Consider the following 21,757-nt stretch of genomic DNA (forward strand, 5'->3'; position numbering starts at 1 on the left):
AAGTCCCTGAAGAAGAAATGGATCCCTTCCCTTACTGTGTGTGTCTCTAGATCCTACCCTGCCACAAAAGTCCTGCTCTTTCTTCATAGTATGAAGATGATAATCAGATTTTGGAGGCTGGCAGTGGAACATAAGCTCCAGTAGGTTTTGTCATGCCCCCAAAATTGTGAGTAGTCTCAGCAACAGATTTTGCTGTCCAAGGATGGAATTAGCAAGGAGAGGCTCAGAACTAGCCATTAAGGAAAGAATCATTTTGCTGTAACAATCTGTGAAACAAAAAAAGAAGTGAAAATAGCCCTTAATGCTCTGTAGTCCCTTTTTGTAGTAATAATCAGGAAAAGGACCCAAGAATTGAAGTTTTCAGGCACTTATAAACATTCATAACCATTGGCCCTCTAATCATGTGAGAACCTTGTCCCCTAACCAAATCATAGTATTAGTGGAGAAATTGAATCCTGTTCATGTTGACTTCACTCTAAATGAATACAGAGTCCAGGGGCTAAGTGTAGATCCGGATTGTGATCTTGGACAGATTATTCACTAACCACAACTCTGCTGACACAAGGAATAAGCGTGCAGACTAGGGCTCCAGAAAGCGGGGTATGACACATCACTAGCCTTGTGGACAAAAGCGGGGCACCATATCTGAGAGGGACAGAGGAGTTCCCAATCCCACCTGTGGAAAGAATCCCCAAAGGGAATGAGAACCCCAGAGCACTTTCCTTTTTGGCTAGGAACAGTGTCAGAGGATTAGGAGAGGACATGCCACTGTCTAGGAGCCAGAAGTGCCCAGCTTCTGCTCAGGAGACCCAGCAGGGAAAGGGCCAGGTCTGATGACCTCCCTGGGAGGCAGTGAAATCAGCCGTGTCACACAAAGATCGAGGCAGGATTATATGCCGGGTCCTGAATCTATAGAGAAGTTGAAGATAAACAGGAGAAGAGAACAACATAGGGAGGAGACTGTGCTTTATCATGAATCCCAAGACCATGTCATGGAGCACTTGGAATCCGGCTTTGTAGGGCTCTTGATGTGAGAACACAGCAGAGAGAGGGCCATGAAGGTTACTACAGCTTATGCACCATGCAGAGAAGGAAGAAATTGAGAAATTCTATGAAGAATTTCTTGATTCTATGTAAAAAATAAAAGTCTCTCGATAAGATATGCCAAATTAAATCACTATTTTTTTTATATTTAGTGACTTTCTATACTCTGGCAGGTCAAGGAAAAGAAATGACCTTTTTGGCTAGGAACAGTGACAGAGGATTAGGAAAGGCCATGTCATTGTCTGAGAGCCAGAAGTGCCCAGCGTCTGCTCAGGAGACCCAGCAGGGAAGGGGCTGGGTTTCACCAAGCCTGCTCAGGGAAACAGGCCAGCAAAATAGTGCTCAGATGTTACATTGTGCTGCTTAGGATCCTGCAAGAGGTCAAGAGTAAGAACTGCCTGTCTATATGCCATCACTGTCTGCTTTCAGAAGAGCGTTTGGAGGCGCTGCCATTCATTGGGAGAGCTCAGTAATTTAAATCAAATTGGACACTGACCACATATCAAGAGAGATGTAGGAAGCAACTGGTTGTCAGAATGAATGTCATTTCCCAGTCGTTGCCCCAGCCTTGACATAGTAGAACAAGATCAATACCAATACCAAAATCAATAAGAAAAAAATAAAAAAAGAAAGGCCCTCTATACACCTTAATATTGATAACAGCACTTTTTGTGGTAGCAAAGAACTGGACGTTGTTTTCTATTCAGTCCTCTGCTAGGGGTTGGCTAAACAAATATAAGGACTATCATGGAGTCTTACTTGCTATAAGAAATATTTTAAGAGAATACAAGACTATATGAACTGATGCAAAATGAAGAGTGAAGAAGACATACACAATGATTACAGCCATGTAAACACATAAAATAGCACCACAAAACAAAAATGAATATTGCAAAATTCTAAAAGAAAAGCCTGGACATAGTGAAAAGAGATGGGAAGACCCTTCTTCCTCATACTCTTTGGTTGGGGGGAAGGGTAGTCCACAGGTGTACAACATTGCATATATTCTCATGTTTTTCAATGCATTGATCAGTTTTATGATTTTTTTCCTTTCTCTTTTTTTCTTTTAAAAAACTTGTTATAGGGGATGACTCTTTGATAGGGAAGTAGAGGGGGGATATAGGGAGAAATTTACCCAAAGCAAAAACAAAATATATCAGTAAAAACATTTTTTATCAGTTCCAAAATGGAAGAAAGAATAAACTAATATATGGTATACAGCTGAGGCAACTCTAAACTGTTTTAATAATATGCATAAAAGGGAAAGCTAGATGATTCAGTGGATAGAAAATTGGCCTTGAAATCAGAAGAACCTGAATTCAAATCCAGCCTCAGACACTAAATAGTTCCTAGTTGTGTGTTGGGCAAGTCACTTAACTCCAATTGCTTCGGGAGGAAAACACACACACACACACACACACACATGTGTGTGTGTGTGTGTGTGTGTGTGTGTGTGTGTATACATATATATATATATATATACATATATATATACACATATATATATGCATAATACTAAGAAACTTAGGAAAAGATCTCCTGTGTAGTAGACTATAGTGAAGTATTTATGGAAAAAACATAGATAAGTTTTAATAGCTGAAAAGTAATGATTTGGTTGCAGTATTCACCTTTGAAGAGAATACTCACAGCGATGAAGTCACAGAATGACTTAATCGTATTATTGTAGTTAGGAGGTTAGAAATCTGTAAGGTGCTTCTTTCAGGGATGAAGGGGGAAGTGAATAGGAGAAGCAGTCTTCCTGAGAATGTAGAAAGGCTTGCCCCCCTCACTCCTTGAGAAAATGGACTAGGTCAGAAATGAGTAGAAAGGCCTAAGAAAGGGCACCCACTTTGGACTGGAGGAGGAACCCAATCTGGCATAATCAGGAAAAGGCACCTGGGTGGTTGCTTTTTGGGCAGAACAGCAGGCGGCCCAGCATCAGGATTAGGCCAGATCTGAGGTGCTATCAATACTGGGAATAATCAGCAAGCATTTATTTTTTTTATTTTTATTATAGCATTTTATTGACAGAACATATGCATGGGTAATTTTTCAACATTGACCCTTGAAAAAACTTCTGTTCCAGATTTTCCCCTCTTTCCTGCCACCCCTTCCCCCTAGATGGCATACATGTTAAAGTATATGTTAAATACAATATATGTATACATATTTATACAATTATCTCAGCAAGCATTTATTAAGGCATTCAGCTTAATGGGAACTGGGGAAAAGCCTCTTGCACAAAATGTGACTTTTAGACTCAAAGAAGCTTGGGAACTAGGAGATAGAAATGAAGAAGAAAATGGTTCCAGGCTAAAGGGACAGCCAGCAAAAATGGCAAATCAGGAGAGAGCCTCTTGTACAAAACCGCAAGGAGGGGGCCAGAGAATGAGGGGGAGGGGCAAAAAAAAGCTGAGTAAAAAGCTGAGGAGATGGGAAGGACTCTGAAGGGAAGGTTTTTACTTTGGATCCTGGAAGTTATAGAACTGATTGAAAAAAGGAGTAACTTGATTATATCTTTGTTTTAGCAAGATCTAGTTAACAGCTAGTGGAGGGTGGACTAGAATGGGGAGACACTTGAATCAGGGAGACCCAGCAGAGACTGTTGCAATCATCCAGGCCTTTGGCAGAGTCAGAGTAGAGAAAGGGGGGATTGAAGGGAGATGTTTGGAAGGTTGGCAACTGACGGGCCCTTGAGAAGGCCAGGATGGCACTCAGGCTGCATGCCTGGCCTTGGCAGCTGTGCTCTGTGGGGTGAGAGAAGCAGGACTCCAGGATGCCAGCCTGTGCAGCACCCTCAGCAGTGACACAGGAGTGAGGAAGGGGGGAGTGTGGGGGAGCAGTCGTTAACGAGACATCCAGCAAATAAAGTTTTGAGGCCAGAGGTCAGAAGAACAGTAAGACTTCAGTGGGACTATGTGTAAGACACTTAACCCCTGCCTTCTCCAGTTTCCTTTACAAATTGAGCATCATCTATATAGAGATGATCACCGGATCCAGGGAGGCAGAGGAGATCCTCAAGGGAGAGGATGGTGGGAAAGGAGATGAGGGGTCCCCAGCCATGCGTAGCTGGCAGGACCTGCCTGGAGACCAGCAAGGGAGGCAGAGAGGGAGGAAGGGGACCCATCACCAGGAGACAACAGGTTTCTACTCACAGGTCACCCCTGGGCCTGGAACTGCCACACTTGGCTGCTCTTAGGCCAGTAAATATCCATTCTGGGGAGTGCCCGCATGGAGCATACCCTCATGGAGAGCAGCCCGCTCAGGGAGGCTCCGTCTGGGCTAACCCCACCTGCGGGGCTCCTCCTTCTGGCCATTCCTGGGGAAGCTTGGCTACACTAGGAACAGCAGCCTCTGTGCCATGGTGGGGTCTATTCTGCCGAGGGCTCTTTCCTGCTTTCCTAAGGTCTACAGACTGGCCTTGACTGGGTGAGAAAGTTACCTGGTCCTTCTGGGCCCTCTTTCCCCCCGGCTTTGGAGGCACCTGGGCATCTGGCTGTGGAAAGCAGCAAGCAACTGGGGTGGAGAGGGGAGAAGGAAAGCTAGGCTGTAATTGAGAAGACTGAGGGCCTGGGGCAGCCTCAGTTTCCCCTTTTGCAAAATGGGATGGTTGTTTTCTGGGGTGTGAAGCCCACATCCCCTGATGTCCCCGTTCAGCATCGTGGGACCTCAGGGTGGGTTGGATTCAGTTGACTAAAGTACCTTCACACTTGGCCCCATAATGTCTCTGAGCTTCAATCTTCTCATTTCTAAAAGCTCTGGGTAGGATTAAGTAATTTCTAGAGTCTTCCCTAACTCGGGGGGAAAGGGTAGGAGAGCAAGAGATTAAGTCCAGAGCACAGGCTAGAACAGGAGCGAGCCGAGCTCCTCAGATGAGACAGCTGCTTTCTAGGATTTTCCCACGTCCTTATTCTCCCACACACTGTCATTCTGACACTGCCGCCCAGGTCTTTTCTCTGGGGTAGTTCCCGGTATCCACCCTCCCAAGCTCATGTTGGAGCAGCACACTGGACCAGGAATAAGACCAAGGCTCTGTGGCAACTGAGCAACAAGAATAGAGTGCCCTCGGCTTCAGGAAACTCGGCTGACCCCCATCCGGCAAGCACTGCAACATTCTCGGTCCATGCTGAGAAAGACCAGGCATGAGCCCTGGGGCTGTGGAGATGAAAGGAACCCTAAAGATTACATACTCCACCCCATCCCATCCCCCACATGAGAAGAGTTTCCGCCCAAGGTCACATAGGTTGTAGGGGGCAAAGCCATGATGGGAGGAACCACTTGGAGTATTATGCAGCTTCACCAGAGCAGGCAGTCCAAAGTGACCACCGAAAGAGGAGACATGGGTTTGAGGAGGAAGGTTGCTACTCAAATTCCCTGAGCTCAGGCCACAAGGACCCTGTTCCATGGCCCCCGAGCACTCCCCAAATGTGGGGCGGGCCAGTACAGATGGAACAGAATGGTCAGCTAATCTGTCCCCCGATGTTCTGTTTCTAGGCCTACCTAGAGTCTTTCTACAAGTTCTGCGCTTTGCTGGGGGGCACCACTGCAGATGCCATGTGTCCCATCCTGGAGGTGAGTGCCTCCCTGCCTCCCCCAGTTATCTGTTCCATGGCCACAGGGAAGCCTCGATACCCAAGCCCTGCCTTCCCCCCCAAGGCTGCCACCCGATGTCAGGGAATCATCCCAGAGGGAAGGGGAGCAGGGGAGCCTGGCTAGCCCTCGTTGGGAGACCGGATTTACTAAAACAATCTGGTCCAGTGCTCATGAGTTTGCCATTCCAACCTCACTCCCAGTGTATGTTTATCCATGCCAGTTTGAGGCCGACCGCAGAGCCTTCATCATCACCATCAACTCCTTTGGCACTGAGCTCTCCAAGGAGGACCGGGCCAAGCTGTTCCCACATTGTGGGAAGCTCTACCCTGAAGGCCTGGCCCAGCTGGCACGGGCTGATGACTACGAGCAGGTCAAGACTGTAGCTGACTACTACCCGGTGAGTAGGGAAGGGGGAGCAGTTGCCTCCCGCCAGGGCCAGGGGCCCCAGCTCCTTCCCCACCTCTCCACCCTGAGAAAACAATGAAACCCCCTTTTTATTTCATCACCTTTCCTTGTTTCCCTTTCCTACCTTCCTATGCCATTGGGCCCTATCACTCAAGGGCCCAGGCCTGGTTCTGACCTTCACTGGCTTTCTCGGCCATAGCTTCTTTCCTATCTTGTAACCAGGGTCACCCCCTGCCTATCACCCTCCTCAGAACCACCTCCCTCTCACTGATTTCCAGCCTCCACATAACTCTCATTATTCCCCTTCTAGGAATACAAATTACTCTTTGAGGGAGCTGGCAGCAATCCTGGAGATAAGACGTTAGAGGACCGATTCTTTGAGCATGAGGTAAAAGGATGTTCTATAGTCCATCCCCCCTCCTCTCCCCACCAAAATACGGTTTTCCTGGCCAAGGGGAAAGGCGCCAGCCTGGGGCTGGGTTGCCATTTGAGCTGGGAGCTTTCCCTGTTCTCGACCTCCGTGAGCCACTGTCGGGGGTACCTGCCTTGGCCAGGCGCCTCGGGGTCACCCCCTACCTTTGCCCTGTCAGGTGAAGCTGAACAAGCTGGCCTTCCTCAACCAGTTCCACTTTGGCGTCTTCTACGCCTTTGTGAAGCTCAAGGAGCAGGAGTGCCGGAACATCGTCTGGATCGCCGAGTGCATCGCCCAGCGCCACCGGGCCAAGATCGACAACTACATCCCCATCTTCTAGCTCCCTCTTTTGATTTGTTTACTAGTCTTTGGCCATTCCGTGAGGCCCCCTGGGGAAGCCCAGTGGGGCTCTATGTATATGGGCCCTTGTGGGCCCTTGGTACTGGGAAGGTGTATCTGTAACTCGGTCACTGTCCTGGCTTGTTCCATATGCACCTAATGCTGATGAAGCAGGGCTCCCCCTTCTTTCCCTCCTCCCACCCCCCCCACCCCTGATTTTGGTCTCGGGAACTGTCAGGGCTGGAGGGGTAGGGCCTAGGAGCCTGTATCAAAGCTGAGCCCCCACCTCCCACAAGTAGCCTCGGTAACTTCCGTGTTGTTAAAAAACCCCATCCTGAGAGAGATGATACAGAGGTGCCCCGTGCTGATGTTTACAGCTGTTAAAGGCATCTGAGAAGCATGTGGTCACTTTGATACCCTCTTCTTTTCCCTTCCTTCAGGAAAGCCAGCTCGACTGCCCCACATGTTAGCTAGCTCCTGCCAGTCCCTTTCCCCGTCCCCCATGGAAAAGTGATAGTAGGTGTCAGAGGCAGGGGAGTACTCTGCATCACCATCCCCCTCCCCGACATACACGCATCTAGACACCCGTACCCAGGCCTCCCCACCAGCACAAGCCAGGGCACTGGCTCTGGACACTAAGGAGCCTTTCCCTCCCCCCCAGCCAGGAGGCTTTGGTACAGAGGTCGGGGGCTGTGCGGGCCCTTCTCTACCCAATGGGGTATCTCTTCTCTCCAATTCACCCTGAGTTTTTGTGTTTCTCCTAACAATAAAGCTGCCCGTTCTGTGATTCTAATGTCTTGTTCTTTACCCCTGCCCAAGGCATGTGGGCTCAGCGTAAGTACTGTGCTCCATCATGGTCCCTGGCCCGAGGATCTGAGACATCCCATTGGGCACTCCAGCCTCTTTTCAGAAGGTTCTGAGTCCATAGGATATCAAGGAGGGAAAGGTGTCTACTTCTGAAGGAGCCTCCTTGCCTCCCTGCCCAAACCAGTTTAAGATAGAGATCCCTCAGCCACCATCACACTTTCTCCCACAAAGGGACAAAGGACTTTTTCCTCAGAGCCAGGACTATTTCTCTGTTGTGGTTTGTCCTGAAGCGAATGCTCACCTCCTGTGCCTGGAATAACCGACAGAAGGTCTGAGGAAGCTGTGGGCTAGGGGTGGGGGGCAGGCCCTGCCTCCGGCCTGGGGAGCAGGGTTGTCAGTGGCTGGCCAAGGGCAAGGACTCGAGCACCTCCCCTGCTAGGAGGTAGAGACAGGAAAGACCTGTCAGTCTGGCTCTGTCCTCCCCACCCTGAAAACACCTCACCTGGCATTGAGCCGGGCACAAGCTCTCCCAAAAGGGCCCTGATGCCCACAAGGAGTTGGACACCTGAGTTAAGAGCAAGGCTGATACAGAACCTTCCACAATCTTGATGGGATAGAATCTAGCTAACCCCCATTTTCCCCCACCCTCTACAAGACTCACATTCCCTGTGTCCCTTAGTCCACATACACCTTCCCAAACATCCTTAGTTCCTCAGGCATCAGTCACTAGTGTCCCATGGCACCTGCCATGTCAGATCCCCCCAGATCAGGAGCATCAGGCTTGCCCCGTTACACTTGGATAGAAGATGTGGACTCCCTGCCAGCGTTATTTACAGAGTGCACCAGGTACGAAAGGAGAGGTACGCAGGGTGTAGGCCTGGAACTCTTGGGGTCTGGTCCCCATCCTGATGCACAGAGCACCACGACCATTCCTAAGTGCCCGTCCCGGGCTGCTGACTTAGAAGTGCTCTACAAGCTGATGAACTCACAGATCTGAACAGAGCAGTGAAAAGGGTCTTCTGATGCCATCTTCTTCCCCATCTCATCTGTTCTGTGGAAGGCTGTCTCACAAGAAGGTGAGCTTGGGCAGATTCCAGTCAGAAGGGCAGTCCCAGCCTGCCTAAGTGCAGGGAGAGGTTGTCCCCTAAAGAGGCAAGTCCTGGTAAAGACTGCGCAATGAATTCTGTGCTAGGGGAGATGGGAAAATCCCTGCCTTCCTGCAACTAGCCAGCACACCCACAGATCCAGGTCATTAGGACCTAGTCACAGCCATTCCTCCTGTCAGGCCCAGCGACAGCGTCGGGTCACTCTCATAACCCCTGCCAGGACACCACCATCAAAAGTGGACAACGCAGCCGCTAGCTGAGCAAGTCTTGTCACTCTGATTGCCAGGAAGGGGGGAAAAGAGGGAGGGAGGGAATGGAGAGGAGAGAAAGAAAAAATGCTCTGACCACTTGTAGGAGAAATAAAAATTCCAGTTTATTCATGTATTTTAAAAGTGACAATCAGTTAGGTGGTGGGGTGAGAGAGGATACAGCCGAGCCTGCAGCTCTAAGGAAGGATTCTAATTCTTGAGCCAGCCAAGACGTGGTTGGAATTAACCCTTCAGATCCCAGCCCTTGGGAAACCCTTCCTTTCGTGGAGAGTTGGCCAGGCCCAGCCCTTGGGGTGGGAGGGAGCCCACGTCCCTCTGGCAGTCCTGAGGGCTGTAGGGAAGAAGGCTCTGGAGACACTGATGTGGAAGGGGCCCCTCAGCGGAAGACAAGGCAACATCTGTATTTCCCCTGAGTGCGGGCGCTGAATCGGAGGTGGAAGGATTGAGAGCTGGAAGGGACCTTCCTGGGAGATCACCGAGTCCAGCCCGTCTCCTTTATCAGAAGGAAAGGGCTCTGAGGGCGGATGCAGTGTCCAAGGTCCCTCAGGGAGCCAGAAGGAAAGCTGAGCTCACACCTCATCTTCTGACCCCAGGTCTCTCCCGAGCTCTTTCCCTTGTCCCCCTGGGTCCGGGCAGGCGATTCCCCAGACCCCGGCCGGGCCGGCTCACTGGGACTTGGGCTGGGTCTGGGTGAGGGCCGGGGGCCGCAGGGCCCGGGGCAGGGGGTGGTTGATAAAAAACTCCTGCAGGAAGCGGCGCCGCATCCCCTCGGGTAGATAGTAGTGGATGAAGTACATGAGCCCCAGGCCGCGGCCCGGGTAGTAGCGGCCCTGGGGCCGGGCGGCCAGCAGCGCATCGGTGATGGCCTCCACCACGGGGCTCAGGTCGGCCACGGCCAGACGCAAGGTGCGCAGGAACTGGCCGTGCGTGTGCTCGATGTAGTCCTCCCCGTAGGCCTGCAGCAGCTCCCCAGGCAGGCTGGCCACCAGCAGCCGCTTCCGCTTCTCCCAGAGGCCGGGGTCCTCCATGGGCGCTGCAGGGGCCGCAGCACGGGTTGGGACGGACTCCGACTGCCCCCCACGCCCAGAGCCACCCACCTGGCATCAGAGGGGCGGAGCTGGGGCCCTCGCCAGGGACATCCCCGAGGTCGGAGCCCAAAGAGAGCCAGCGGTGGGGGGGGAAGGGGGAGCCCCGCCTAGTTGGCTCTGTCCACCCTGTCAGGGTTCCCTAGACCTCGCCCCCTCCCCCCGTAACCGAGCGGCCTCCTCCTCCAGGAGTGGACCCACCAGCCCGGCCCCGCCCTCAGCCTCCCGTCGGGGCTCCCGGGCTCGCACCTGTCTTGAAGCAGCCCGGCTGGATGACGCTGACCTTCACCCCCCAGGGGAGGAGCTCGCTGCGGAACGTGTCCATGAGCAAAGCCATGGCTGCTTTGGAGGCCCCATAGGCGGCCAGGCAAGGATACGGCATGTCTCCTAGTGGGAGAGGACCCGTGTCTGTGAAGGCAGGCGCGGGGGCTCCGGCGCCGCCCCCTCCTCCCGCCCTCCGCGGGGACCCTCCCTACCTGCCGGGCTGCCCACGGTGACGATGCGGCCCCGGGAGCGGCGTAGCAGCGGCAGCAGCCCTTTGGTCAGCTCCAGAGCGCCGAAGAAGTTGATCTCCATGCAGCTGCGGAAGGTGGCCACTGGGGACAGCTCCACGTCGGCCACTATGTCATTGTAGCCCGCGTTGTTCACCAGCCCCCAGAGCCCTGCACCGGAGGAGGACGGTCACGGCCAGCCCGGCCTCCGTCCTCCCTCCTCCCTCCTCCCCGCCTCTCACCCTCTGCCACCTCCAGCTTCCGGCCCACCTGGGGTCCTTCCCTTCCCTGATCCTTATCTGCTAGAGTCGCCTTACGCGCTTGATGGTGCGCCTGCGCACACCCTCCCCATTTTCTGAACCCTCTCACTAGGCTTGTGGACCACACCGGCGCTCCTGTAGATCCAACGATCAGCTCTCCGACTTCCCCCGGACCCCCCACACCGACACCCGCTCCGGTGTCCCTCAGGCGTCTCCAACCAAACACGGTCCAACAGGGACTTCGTATCTTCCTCTCCCGCTTTACTCTTGCAGGCGCCCAGGTTCCCACCTCCCAGCTCCTCCCGTCCCCTCCCAGCTTTTACCCAGTCTGGGGCCGTCTGCTCTGCCTCCTCAGCATCCCTGGGGTCTGTCCCTGCTCTCTCGGCACACTACCACCACCCCAGCCCATCCCGGCCTAACTTCTCTCCTCCCCCGGGTTTTACAAGAGCTTCCTGTCAGTCCCCTACTTCCCAGCCCGACTTTACACAGCTACCAAATTCATCTTTCTGTAGTGGAATCTGGCCGTGTCACAGTATCTTCAATGGCTCTCTGTTGCCTCTAGGATCAGACAAACTTTTCTGTTTGGCATTTGAAATCCTCCCCAGCTAGCTCGAGCTTAAGTTTCCAGAGCGCCCCAAAAGTCTTAGGATAGCTTTAAGGTTTAAGAGCCTAAAGCTGCACTAAGACTTTCGGAACATCCCTTCAGTCTCTCCATTCTAGCCCGATTGATCTGCTCTTCCACTTCCTTCTTTGATTCCTTTGCAGAGGCTATTTTTCCCAGCCTAAAATGGTTTTCCTCTTTACCTCAATTCCTAGAACCCATAACTCCTTTCAAGGCTAATTCAAAGTCATCCAGGAGGCCTTCCCTTTCACGTTCCTTTGAACATGGAGACCACCTCACTGCTGTATTGGAATCCATATCACTGAGCACTCTCTCTATAGTCTCTATATCTAAGACATAGCAGGCATTTCATGAAGGCTGGCTGATTGATGGGTTTAACATTCCCTCATTAAGCCCCTCCACTGGTGAGCCCATTCCTGACCCCTCCCTCCTCTCCACCTGCCCTCCACCCTTCATTTTCTTTTCTCCCAAGATCACAAAAGGCAAAGACTGACCAGAGCGGGTAGTTTGGGCCTTAGTGAGCTCCAGGGCACGGGTGATGTCCCCAGGTTTGGTCAGATCCATCTGCAATAGGGTCAGGCGGGAGGAACAAGAGGCCCGAAGCTCCCGGGCTCCTTTGCCCTCTGGATCCAATACCGTAGCCAGCACGGTGAAGCCCATGGCATCCAGCCTTTTGGCTGTCTCCTTCCCAAAGCCTGAGTCACAGCCTGTGGGGCAAGGAAAGAATTATTACTGAAGGGGCAGAGCCGACAGTTTCTGGCATTCGAGGTTTATATGGGTATAGGACATATGGCTCTGGTATCCACCGGTCCCCATACCGAGCCGTCTTCTCCACAGCAAAAGATAGCATTTGTGACAGTCCAAGATCTTTAGAGCACTTTACAAACATTTCATTTGATCTTAACAATCACTCTGAAAGAGAGGTGCTATTATTATCCCCATGTTACAGATGGGGAAACTGAGGTAGGCAGTAGTGACATGATTTGCCCCCAGACCCTCCCCTCTAGCACTCTCTGTGGTTCCTGATCAAAGGAGCACCCACTCTTCTGGGTCCCCAGAGTGTAGGCCTTCCAGCCCCTTCCCCAGAAGAGCTGGATCTGAGGCTGGACTTGAACTCGGGCCTTCCTCACTCCAGGGCCAGTGCTCTATCCATTCCACTGCTGTTGTGGCCAAACTCCCCAACTACCAATGCAGATTCCTGAAGCAGAGGGGACTGTGTCAGCTGCCCTGCTTCCGTGACTCTTTATGACCTTTAGGATAAAGTACCATGTTCTTGGCTCAGCATGTAAAGCTCCAACATTCCTTGCCTCGCTCCCCCTTGCTGTACTCTGTAAGTGGCATTCCATCTCTACCTGCCATGACCTCCATTGGTCACAAGCCCTTCCTGGAATGCCCTCTGCCCTCACCTGGGCTTCCCTCAAGTCATGTCACCTTCCCCATACTCTCAGCTGCCCATATTCTCCTCCACCAAAATTTGGGATCTCATATGTTGTATTTCTTTATCTAAGATCATAATGGGAGCTGGTAGAATGCCAGGCCTGGGGTCAGGAAGACCAGAGTTAATATCACTCTGTGTGACCCTGGGCCAGTTATTTTTTCTTACGGTCATTATATTCCCCAGTGTCCAGCATAGTATCTGGTCAGACCAGGTATTAATAAGGTCTTTTTGTTTACACCCAATAGCAAGTCAGAGCTGGAAGGCACCTTAGACATCTATCCCTTCCTTTACAGATGAGGAAACTGAGTCACAAGGAAGGAAAAGATTTTCAATTCAGTGCTCTTACGTCTGTAGAACATCATCCCCAGGAAAACGATGTCTTCCTGCCAGAACCAGCCAGTCTCTCTTTCCCTTCTCCCTGTATCCAAAAGGAGAACTAAGCAACCTGAATTCCTCATCCTGCCCCTCACTGACCAGAAGCAGAGAGGACAAGGTCTTGGTAGGGAGGAGGGAAAGCTCTCGTTAAAAAATCCCAGGCCACCCTGACAGCTTTCCCCTGGGGACCTAAAGACTGCAGCTCTGCTCTGTGTCACCCATGGCCATGGAAATGGGAGAGCGGAGAGCTTAGGAGCCATTGTGCTGGTCCCAAACCCCCTTCCCTATATATAGCACCCTCCATGGCTCCTGACCAAAGGAGCCCCACTCTTCTGGGTCTGCACAGTATAGGCCTTCCACCCCCTCCCCAGAAGAGCCTGGCCAGGTACAAGATCCTTGGTGTCCAGGGACAAAGTCTGGCCAAACCGTGTAGGGCTGAGAGCTCACACGTATCCAAGGACTTCTGTGTACAACACACAGCTCAGCAACTCAACACATTTATTTGTACCTCAGACGGGTGCACACAAGTACACACACACACACACACACACATACACACACACACTCCATCACCACCAAGACCCAACTTCAGACTCATTACCTTTGGCCTAATCTTATGTAATTGCTTCCTAATTGGCCTTCCTGTCCCTATATATTCAGAATAGGCTGCCAAATTATTCTCCTAGGGTCTTTCTCCCCACCCCACCCCCAGCCCCTCGGGACAATCTCTGGAACAAAGATGCTTAATAAATGCTTGCGGACAGTTTTAATCATGTCACTCCTGCTCAGATCCTTTCTGTGCTTCCCCATTGCTCAGAGGATAAAGTGTAATTATCAGCTTTGCATTGAAACTTCCCCAGTCTGAGCACAGCCTAGCCTTTCAGCTCCCCCTAATTCATTATCAACCAGTTTCTCTAGAGCCACAGAACCAGGGACCCAAACCAGAGGTCCTGGATTTGAATCTCCACTCTGCAAACGGCGACCAGAATGCCCCGGAATGAGGCACTTCTCAGAGCCTCCAAGAAGAGGCGGTTGAACCTGAGATGATCTTTAAATTTCCTTCCCTACGGAAAATGCTGTGAATGAGTTCTTTGGAGGCAGCCCTTCTCCCCACTCCCCGGCACTCGGGGGTCCCCGGCAGCCTCCTCGGGGCGGAGGTGAAAGCGTGGGTCTTGAGCCTGGTCTCTTTGGTTCCCTACTCTGGTCCAGCTGGTCCCGGCTGAATCCTAAGGGGCCTCTCCGGGCCGATGTCCAGCTCGGGACTTGGCCGGGACGGAGGAAGGGAGGGAGGGGAAAGAAGGCGCAAGGACAGCCAGCAAGGAAGAGGAGGGAGGAGGAAGGAAGGGGGGAGGAGAGGAGGGAGGAGTGCGGATGGACACTGGGGGGGGGGGGGGTCCTTAGATCTGAGAAAGGAATGTATCCCACTTTCGGAACTAGCCCCGAGAGGTTCGAGTTGGGAGGGAAGGACGGGTCTCTCAGCCCCACCTGGGGTTCCGAGAGGTGACCCAGCCCGCTCCCTTTTCCCTTCCTGCTGGGCTGAAACCTTTCAGCCTTGACCCCGCTCCCGACTTGGCCCTTTCAGTCCCGCCTCTCTCTGCCTCCCGCCACCGTCTGGCCCCTCCTCCGGACCAGGCTCAGTCTGGCTCCCGGCCCCGCCCCCTCCCGTTACCTCGGGAGAACAAAGCCAGGCTCAGGGTTACCCAGAGCTTTGTCTGGGGCCCAGCAGCGTGCGGGGCTGCCACCCCGCCCCCGGGAACCTGCGGTCCTCCACTGCCGGAGGGGAGGGGCCGGCCGCGTGGGTGCGCGTGGGTGAGGTTGCCGGGAGCCCGAGCCAGTGGGGAGCGGGGCCCCACGCGCAGTGAAGCCGTGTCTGCCGTGTGTCCCGGTGTGCGGAGGTCTCGGTTTGGGCACGGTTCTGGGCAAGTCTTCCCGTGTGCAGACGTTGCGGGACGCGCTGTCTGCATATCAAGGAACATAGACTCAGAGGGACCTGGCCCATCTTAAAGATAGAGGAACTGAGGCCCAGAGGGGCGAGTCACTTCCCCGGCGTCGCCTGGCGGGGACCAGGGCCCCCGGTCCCCAGCTCCTGCACGGCCCTCTCCTGCCTCCACGCACGCATGTGGCTCTGGGTGTCTGTGCACACAAGCCCAAGTGTCCCTCTCCCCACGCTTCTGCCCAAATATCCACGTAGGAGTGAGCATGTGTGTGTGTCTGGGAGAGAGTCCAGCTGTCCAGGGTGAGAGGCAGACTACGGATGTGCAGGAATGGAACAGCTCCCCAAGGAGGGCCGTGCTCCCTTCCCCGGTAGTCTTCCCTCCTCTCCAAAGGGAGAAATTGTGTGCTCGAGGCATCCCATGACCTCCAGTTCATGACCTCATCCCTCAAACTGAGGCCCCTCTCCCCCAGCCCTCACCCCTGGCCCATTTGGCCGAGCAAAGGGGGCAGCTGGCTCCTAATCCGTCCCTGCCTGATGTTTGTGTGCCTGGCTGATTGGTCTTGGATGTACAACTGAGGTTGTGGAGAGTTCCTGCCAGATGGGAGGAAGAGCTGATCCTCTTCCACTTCACCTTTAAAACTGGGAAGAGTTACCTCGCTCAGGGGAGGTGAACGTCCAGAGAAGATAGAATCAGAATCTTAAAGCAGGGAGAGAATCTTAGAAGCAAATGGCAGAGCAGAGAGAAAGGACTTTAGAAACGTCCACTTCAACCCCCTCACTTTGATCATAAAAGGGAAGGGAGGTCCAGAGCAGGGAAGCAGGATGTCAGCCTAGGGTAGCCCAGAGGCCGCACCAGGAGGACTCCTCCCATGTGGACCAGAGCTCCCGGTTCCCAAGCTCTTCCCTCTCTCCCTGAAGCCTCCATTCCCTCAGCTGGGGCCCCTATGAGCCTGGCCTGAATATCTCCCTGTCTCTGATACCTACCACCTTGGAACCACAGAGACGGGAATTTAGAGATGCCCAAATTCCTCTGGGGCAGCTAGACAAGTAGCTAAAGTAGACAGAGTACCAAGCCGGGAGTCAGGAAGATGAGTCTTCGCAAGTCCAAACCTGACCTCAGACACTCCTTAGCTAGGTGACTGTGGGCAAGTCACTTAACCCTATTTGCCTCAGTTTCCTTATCTGTATAATGAGCTGGAGAAAGAAATAGCAACTATTCCAGTATCTTTGCCAAGAAAAACCCCAAGTGGGGTCGGAAAGAATCAGACAGAACTTAAAAAGTGACTGAACAATAACAAAGAGGCTTCTGAGCCTTGTGACCAGAAAGTTAACTGGATGGAAAGGCTAAGGCATAGGGTGCTCCATACCATATCTTCTAGTCGTGTAAGGGATCAGATGAGTTCCCAGATGTCTGTAGTTCTTCCAGATTTGCTGGACTTCTCTTAAACCTTCTACTTCTCTAGCTATTCCTTGGAGTAAGGAATTCCCTCTGGGAAAATTCCCTTCACTACCACAGATCATCACCTCCACTCAAACCCTGAATCTGACAGAGTTGTCTAGAACCTTGAGGAATTTCATGGTACACAACACTCCTCACAGCAACCCCATAAAGAAGATAGCTATTATTATCTCCAAACAGTCAATGGGATTGCTGTTATGTGGTTTAAGCTAGACCTACCGATTCCACATTACATCAGCCCCAGGTCCTACAGACAGGCACCCAGAGGTGAGGTTAGTCTCCCATAGGGATGAGTCCCCAGAAGGGGAAAAACAAGTGGAAGGAAAACTTTATATGCCCTCCATACAGCCTGGGAAATATATGGGCAGAGAAAGGGGGTCTGGTTTGGATACTGACAAAGAGGTTCCCTCCCTACTTTTTCCTGAGCAAAGAAAAAATTAATTGCAGCAGCAAAGGGGATTTAAGGGCAAACTTCCCGACTATGCTGCCAGTCCATGAGGTAGGGCTTCTATCCAGGAGGCTCTCAAAATAGGTTTCAGTCAATTGTGAAAGACTCAGCTACTCTACTCAAGACAATGATCCAAGACAATTCCAAATGACCCATGATGAAAAAAAACTATCTACCTCCAGAGAGAGACTGACGAACTCTGAATGCAGATTGAACTTCTTTTCCTATTTTATGATTTTCTTTTGCAACATGACTAAGGTGGAAATGTTTTGCATGACTTCACACATATTATTGAAATCAAGTTGCTTACCTTCTCAGGATAGGGAGAGAGGGAATTTGGAACTCAATTTTTAAAAATAGTTATTAAAAGACTTTTGCATGTAATTGGAAAATATCTTATGCAATAGTAAAAAGAATTTTTTTAAAGTAGGATGCAGGGTTGGTGCTGGAGATCCCATAGAAATGTACTCCCATGGAAGAGACTAAGTGGGTATCAGTGGAACTCCCTCTACATCTACTCAACCTCCAGGGCTAGATTTCTAGAAGCAAACAATCCATCCCCACCCCACCCCCATCCATGCTGCTGATCTCTATTGGGAATTCTAGCCAAGCCAGAGTTTCTGGAGATCAACATCTCTACCCAAACTCATAGGACCTCTCAGTCCACCAAGCCCTTCCAAATGTGCAGACTCTTTCGCCTCACTTCTCTTTTTCTCTCACTCATTCCCCTCCTGAAGAGGCTGCTAGCATCTGGTGGTGATGAATTAGAAAGAAAATCAGAAATCTTTCCTGAATAAGGCCTTTTACAACATCTTCAACAAGCAACCATCCCCTCTACTTAAGTATCTCCCTTGACAAGCAACTCACTACTTAGCAAGACACCATTTTGGGACAGCTTCAATCTTTAGGACCCCAAGTTCTTACCAGCATCCCTGCCTCCAGCCCTCCTTCCCCCAACACCTATTCCAAAGCACACTCTACTTCAATTCCATTCAATTAACAAATATTTATTAAGTATCTACATTGTACAAAGGCAAGGTACTTGAAGCTGAGGATACAAAAACAAATTAATAATACTTGCTTTCGGGGAGCTTACAATCCATTCTCAAGCTTCTGCTCCAACTCTTTCAACGGCTGCCCCCTCTGCCTAAAAGATAAAGTTCAAATCTTGTCGCCGGGCTTTCGGGGCTGTCTACATTCTGTGTCTTTTCAACCTTGTAGAATATTTCTCCCCTCCTAAAATCCTCAGCCACAACCCAATCTCGCAACTTCTTATTCCCAGAATCATAAGATTTATGGATAGAATGAACCTTAGAATTCATCCAATACAAGTCAAATTTGAACCCTTCTCTGACTCGAAGCCCAATACTCAACCACACAACATGGCTTCCTTCTTCCCCTCACAACAGATCAAGTCTCCCTTGCCCCACCAAGGCCTGAGCCACTGGAGAGGGTACCCAAAAAGCATAGGAGGGCAGCTGGCAGATCAGGTAACACCTGAAAGGAAAAAGTAACCTCTTTGCTCCAGGGGTCTGAAGCCAACTGGAGAGCCCTCTCCTTTATCATCTTCCTCCATCCACCCACCCCAAATTCTAGTCAATGATGAGGCACCCTGTGAGCTGGTTCTCCATAGTCCTTCCCATCACCTCAGGCATTGAGAGCCAGTGCCAGTCTGACAGGAAGAAGAAAAGTCCCTTGGGCCCTCTCCCCTTCCGTGTCTACTCCCCCCTTTCTGGTGATATTTATTCCCATCTCCAAACAAAGGAAGCTCAGCTCAGCCCAGAGTCTAGGAGGCACCTGAGCCCCCTGCTCAATCTCCTCCCAGGCCTCTGCCAACTTTTGGCCACAAACACTGTCCCTGATGGCCTTGGGGGTTGAGGTACAGTTCTTATTTCTCCCACACAAATCCCTGACCCATCTCTCCCCACTGCTCCTCAGTCCTCACTCCTGATAAGGTATCACCAAGAATCCTGCAGCTGTCATCCCAGCTGCCCTCACTCCCCTCAAGTCTGGGCACCAGGCAAGACTGGAGGGAACATGGAGAGTTGGAAAACTAGGTGTAAATCCCATGTTCCACCAAAAAACTCAAGTGAACCTAAGCAAGTAATTGCCTTTTCTCAGCTATGATGCTTTAAATCCTATGAAGCTTCATCTTTCTCACTGTCAGATACTAAGCCCAGAGAGACCTCACTAATTCTTCTGCTTCCCCCACCTTGGATTTGCCTTCTACATTCCCCTCCCACCTCATTTCCTAAGAAGACTGAGCAACCCAGAGAACAAAAGAAACAGCACCCAGTGATGTGAACATCACAAAAAGTGTCTTTGGTAGTCTGGGGGTCAGAGCCCCATGTGTCCAACCTCAGCCTAAGAGTCCTCCTCACTCTTCCACTGACATCTAGGCAACCGATGATCCCTTGCCTCCCTTTTCTTCTCATAGGTCACTGAATGGAGGGGATGGACAAGTTGACTTCCCAGACTCATCCAGTTCCATCATTCTATGTCCTAAGGGTTCTTCCAGTCCATGATTCTTATAGGGCCCAGAAGTACCCAGAAGAATGAATATGCATGCAGATACATTCACACATGTAACCCAGATTCCCTTCCCAAACATCTAATTGAGGAGTTCTCAAAACTACAGCCCTCAGGCCAGATGCGGCCCGCTGAGGATGTCTATGCCCCATTGGGTTATGGCAAATGGGCTGAGGGGCTGAGACATAGTGTGAGTTGTTTTTACTATAATCCGGCCCCTCCCACAGTCTGAGGGCCCTATTTAAAAAGTTTGAGGACCACTGATCTAATTTAATGTCTGTCCATCCCTCCATGTTTCCCTCTTTCTGAGCAACATCTAACAAACAGACTTGGGTCACTCCAGAAATGCTGGAGAGCAAGTATTAAGAAAGTGAGATCCTTAGTTTTGGTGTCCAAACTGCTCCTCATGTGAGCTCCTGCTATATTCAAGCTAGCAGAAACCCAACTCTTCATTTACAGATGAGGAAACTGAATCCCAGGTGAAGGGAAGTGAGATACCACAGGTGGTAAACAGCAAAAGGCTGACTCCAATTCCAATATCATTTCCTTGAATTTAGTTTCCCATGTTTTCTTTCATTTGCCAGCCTGGAAGCAATAACATTCACATGCAACCTTCTTCTGATTCAGAGGGCACCACCCGCAGCACTATTTTTCTTGCTCATGGGCACTACCAGATGAAGGGGAGTCACTGGTTCCATGCCCACCAAGACTTAGTGTGTGGAGACTGAAACCGGATCCCCCCCCCAAAGTTCACCCCACCCAATGACAGTTTCATTGTCCATGAAGCCAGAGCAGAAAGTTTGACATAAGGCACCCACCACGACTCAGCATCCCATCACTGAGACAACAGGCTCTCTAACCAAAGCACCTCAATCACTGTCCAACTTTTCTGCTCCCCCGCCCCCTCCCCAGCAAGTAGGGATTTTAATTAAAGAGATCCGAGAGAGCACTTCGTGGAGTGGAGTCTCTCTCATCCACTCCAGAGACCCGGGCAGAGCTTTGGGTACCTCTGGTGAGTTGTGCCCACTGGTCTAGAGAAAGCATTAGGATCGTGGTCTTTAGACCTGCAAAGGACTTCTCTCATCTATTTTAATCCTCTTACCTTACAAATGAGGAAACTGAGGCACAAAGAGTTGTCGTGCCTCGCCCAAGTTCACACCTACTAAAGTAACAAAGTTCAGGATTAGAATCCAGATCTTTTGACTCCAAATTTCCAAGACACCACTGTCTCCCTCGCAAGGGGTCAATTGCTCCCCCTCCTGTTTCAGGCCGCTCCGGGGACCTAGCCACTTGGCTACCGCCTGGTCCACGGCGGGGAGGGGGAGGACAGCATGCGCCCCCGAGCGCCACACCCACTCCTGCACCTCCCACTCACCAGTGATGAAGACCACCTTCCCCGCCACGGGCAGCCTGGGCCGCCGAGCCAGTCGGGACAACACCAGCCAGCCCGCGCAGGCGACCACGGCCACCCCGGGCAGCGTGGGCAGCAGGCGGCGACACAGCCAGTCCAGCAGGGCTAGCAGCGCCAGGGCCCCGAGCAGCGCGCGGCTCAGGCGCAGGTCGGAGCGGAGCATCTGGAGCAGCGCGCGGCTGGCCACCAGGAGCCACGCGCAGCCGTAGGGCCAGCGCTCCATGGCCCGGGGGTGGGTCGGGTCCGAGCGGCACTGGGAAGGGGAGAGAGGGGAGGGAGGGAGGGGAGAGAAAGGGAGCGAGGGCGCGAGGGAGAGACGGGGAGAGAGAGAGGGAGGGAGGGAGGGAGGGGGAGGACCGAGGGCCGGAGGGTCCAGCCAGGCGGCAGGACGCACTCACTCCCTCTCTCTCTCTCTCTCAACTCGCCCTCGCCCGCTCCCCCAGAGCTTTATAAAGGACAGAAGGGGCGGGGCCGAGGGGCGGAGCGGCCCGGGCCATCCGACCCCCCACCCGGGCGGCCTCGGACGCCCGGGGCCGCGGGCCCGCCTCCCCTGCCCCCCCTCCAGCCCCCCGCGGGCGGACCGAGCCCGGGCAGGTGCCCCCCTCCCCTTCCCCTGGCTCCTTTCCCCTCCCAGCCTAGGAGCTGGTGGCCGAGCCCGCCCCCGGCCCTGCGCCCCAGCCCGCCCGCCCGGCCGCCTCCCTCCCGCTCCCAGCCGGCCCCGCCTCCGC

General features: G+C 52.3%; 2 protein-coding genes across 2 annotated transcripts in view; one reads left to right on the plus strand and one right to left on the minus strand.

The window, feature by feature from the left end:
• The window catches only part of ATP6V0D1 (ATPase H+ transporting V0 subunit d1), a 97,564-nt gene extending 89,984 nt beyond the window's left edge, over window positions 1-7,580 (plus strand). Inside the window, exons 5-8 of the mRNA XM_074286455.1 lie at window positions 5,539-5,616; window positions 5,858-6,034; window positions 6,353-6,430; window positions 6,633-7,580. Of these exons, the coding sequence (XP_074142556.1) occupies window positions 5,539-5,616; window positions 5,858-6,034; window positions 6,353-6,430; window positions 6,633-6,794 (495 nt within the window). The 3' untranslated portion in view covers window positions 6,795-7,580. The remainder of the gene's footprint in view (window positions 1-5,538; window positions 5,617-5,857; window positions 6,035-6,352; window positions 6,431-6,632) is intronic.
• Window positions 7,581-9,057: 1,477 nt separating this feature from the next.
• Window positions 9,058-21,466, minus strand: HSD11B2 (hydroxysteroid 11-beta dehydrogenase 2). Its single transcript, XM_074286454.1, has 5 exons — window positions 20,994-21,466; window positions 11,928-12,140; window positions 10,537-10,722; window positions 10,310-10,447; window positions 9,058-10,008 (listed from the first exon to the last, which is right to left on the minus strand). The coding sequence occupies exons 1-5, from the start codon at window positions 21,250-21,252 to the stop codon at window positions 9,641-9,643; spliced, it is 1,164 nt and encodes a 387-aa protein (XP_074142555.1). The 5' UTR covers window positions 21,253-21,466; the 3' UTR covers window positions 9,058-9,640.
• Between the last annotated feature and the right edge of the window lie 291 nt (window positions 21,467-21,757).

The sequence above is a fragment of the Sminthopsis crassicaudata genome, chromosome 2, assembly GCF_048593235.1.
Source record: "Sminthopsis crassicaudata isolate SCR6 chromosome 2, ASM4859323v1, whole genome shotgun sequence".
Classification (NCBI taxonomy): Eukaryota; Metazoa; Chordata; class Mammalia; order Dasyuromorphia; family Dasyuridae; genus Sminthopsis; species Sminthopsis crassicaudata.

Excerpts from the sequence above, each read along its gene's own strand:
- HSD11B2 (XM_074286454.1), bottom strand. The coding sequence starts at position 21,252 with ATGGAGCGCTGGCCCTACGGCTGCGCGTGGCTCCTGGTGGCCAGCCGC. Across the intron at positions 12,141-20,993 it reads GAAGGTGGTCTTCATCACTG|GCTGTGACTCAGGCTTTGGG; the intron begins GTGAGTGGGAGG and ends CTTGCCCCACAG. Across the intron at positions 10,009-10,309 it reads GCCGGGCTGCTTCAAGACAG|CGCCCATGGAGGACCCCGGC; the intron begins GTGCGAGCCCGG and ends CGGCCCCTGCAG.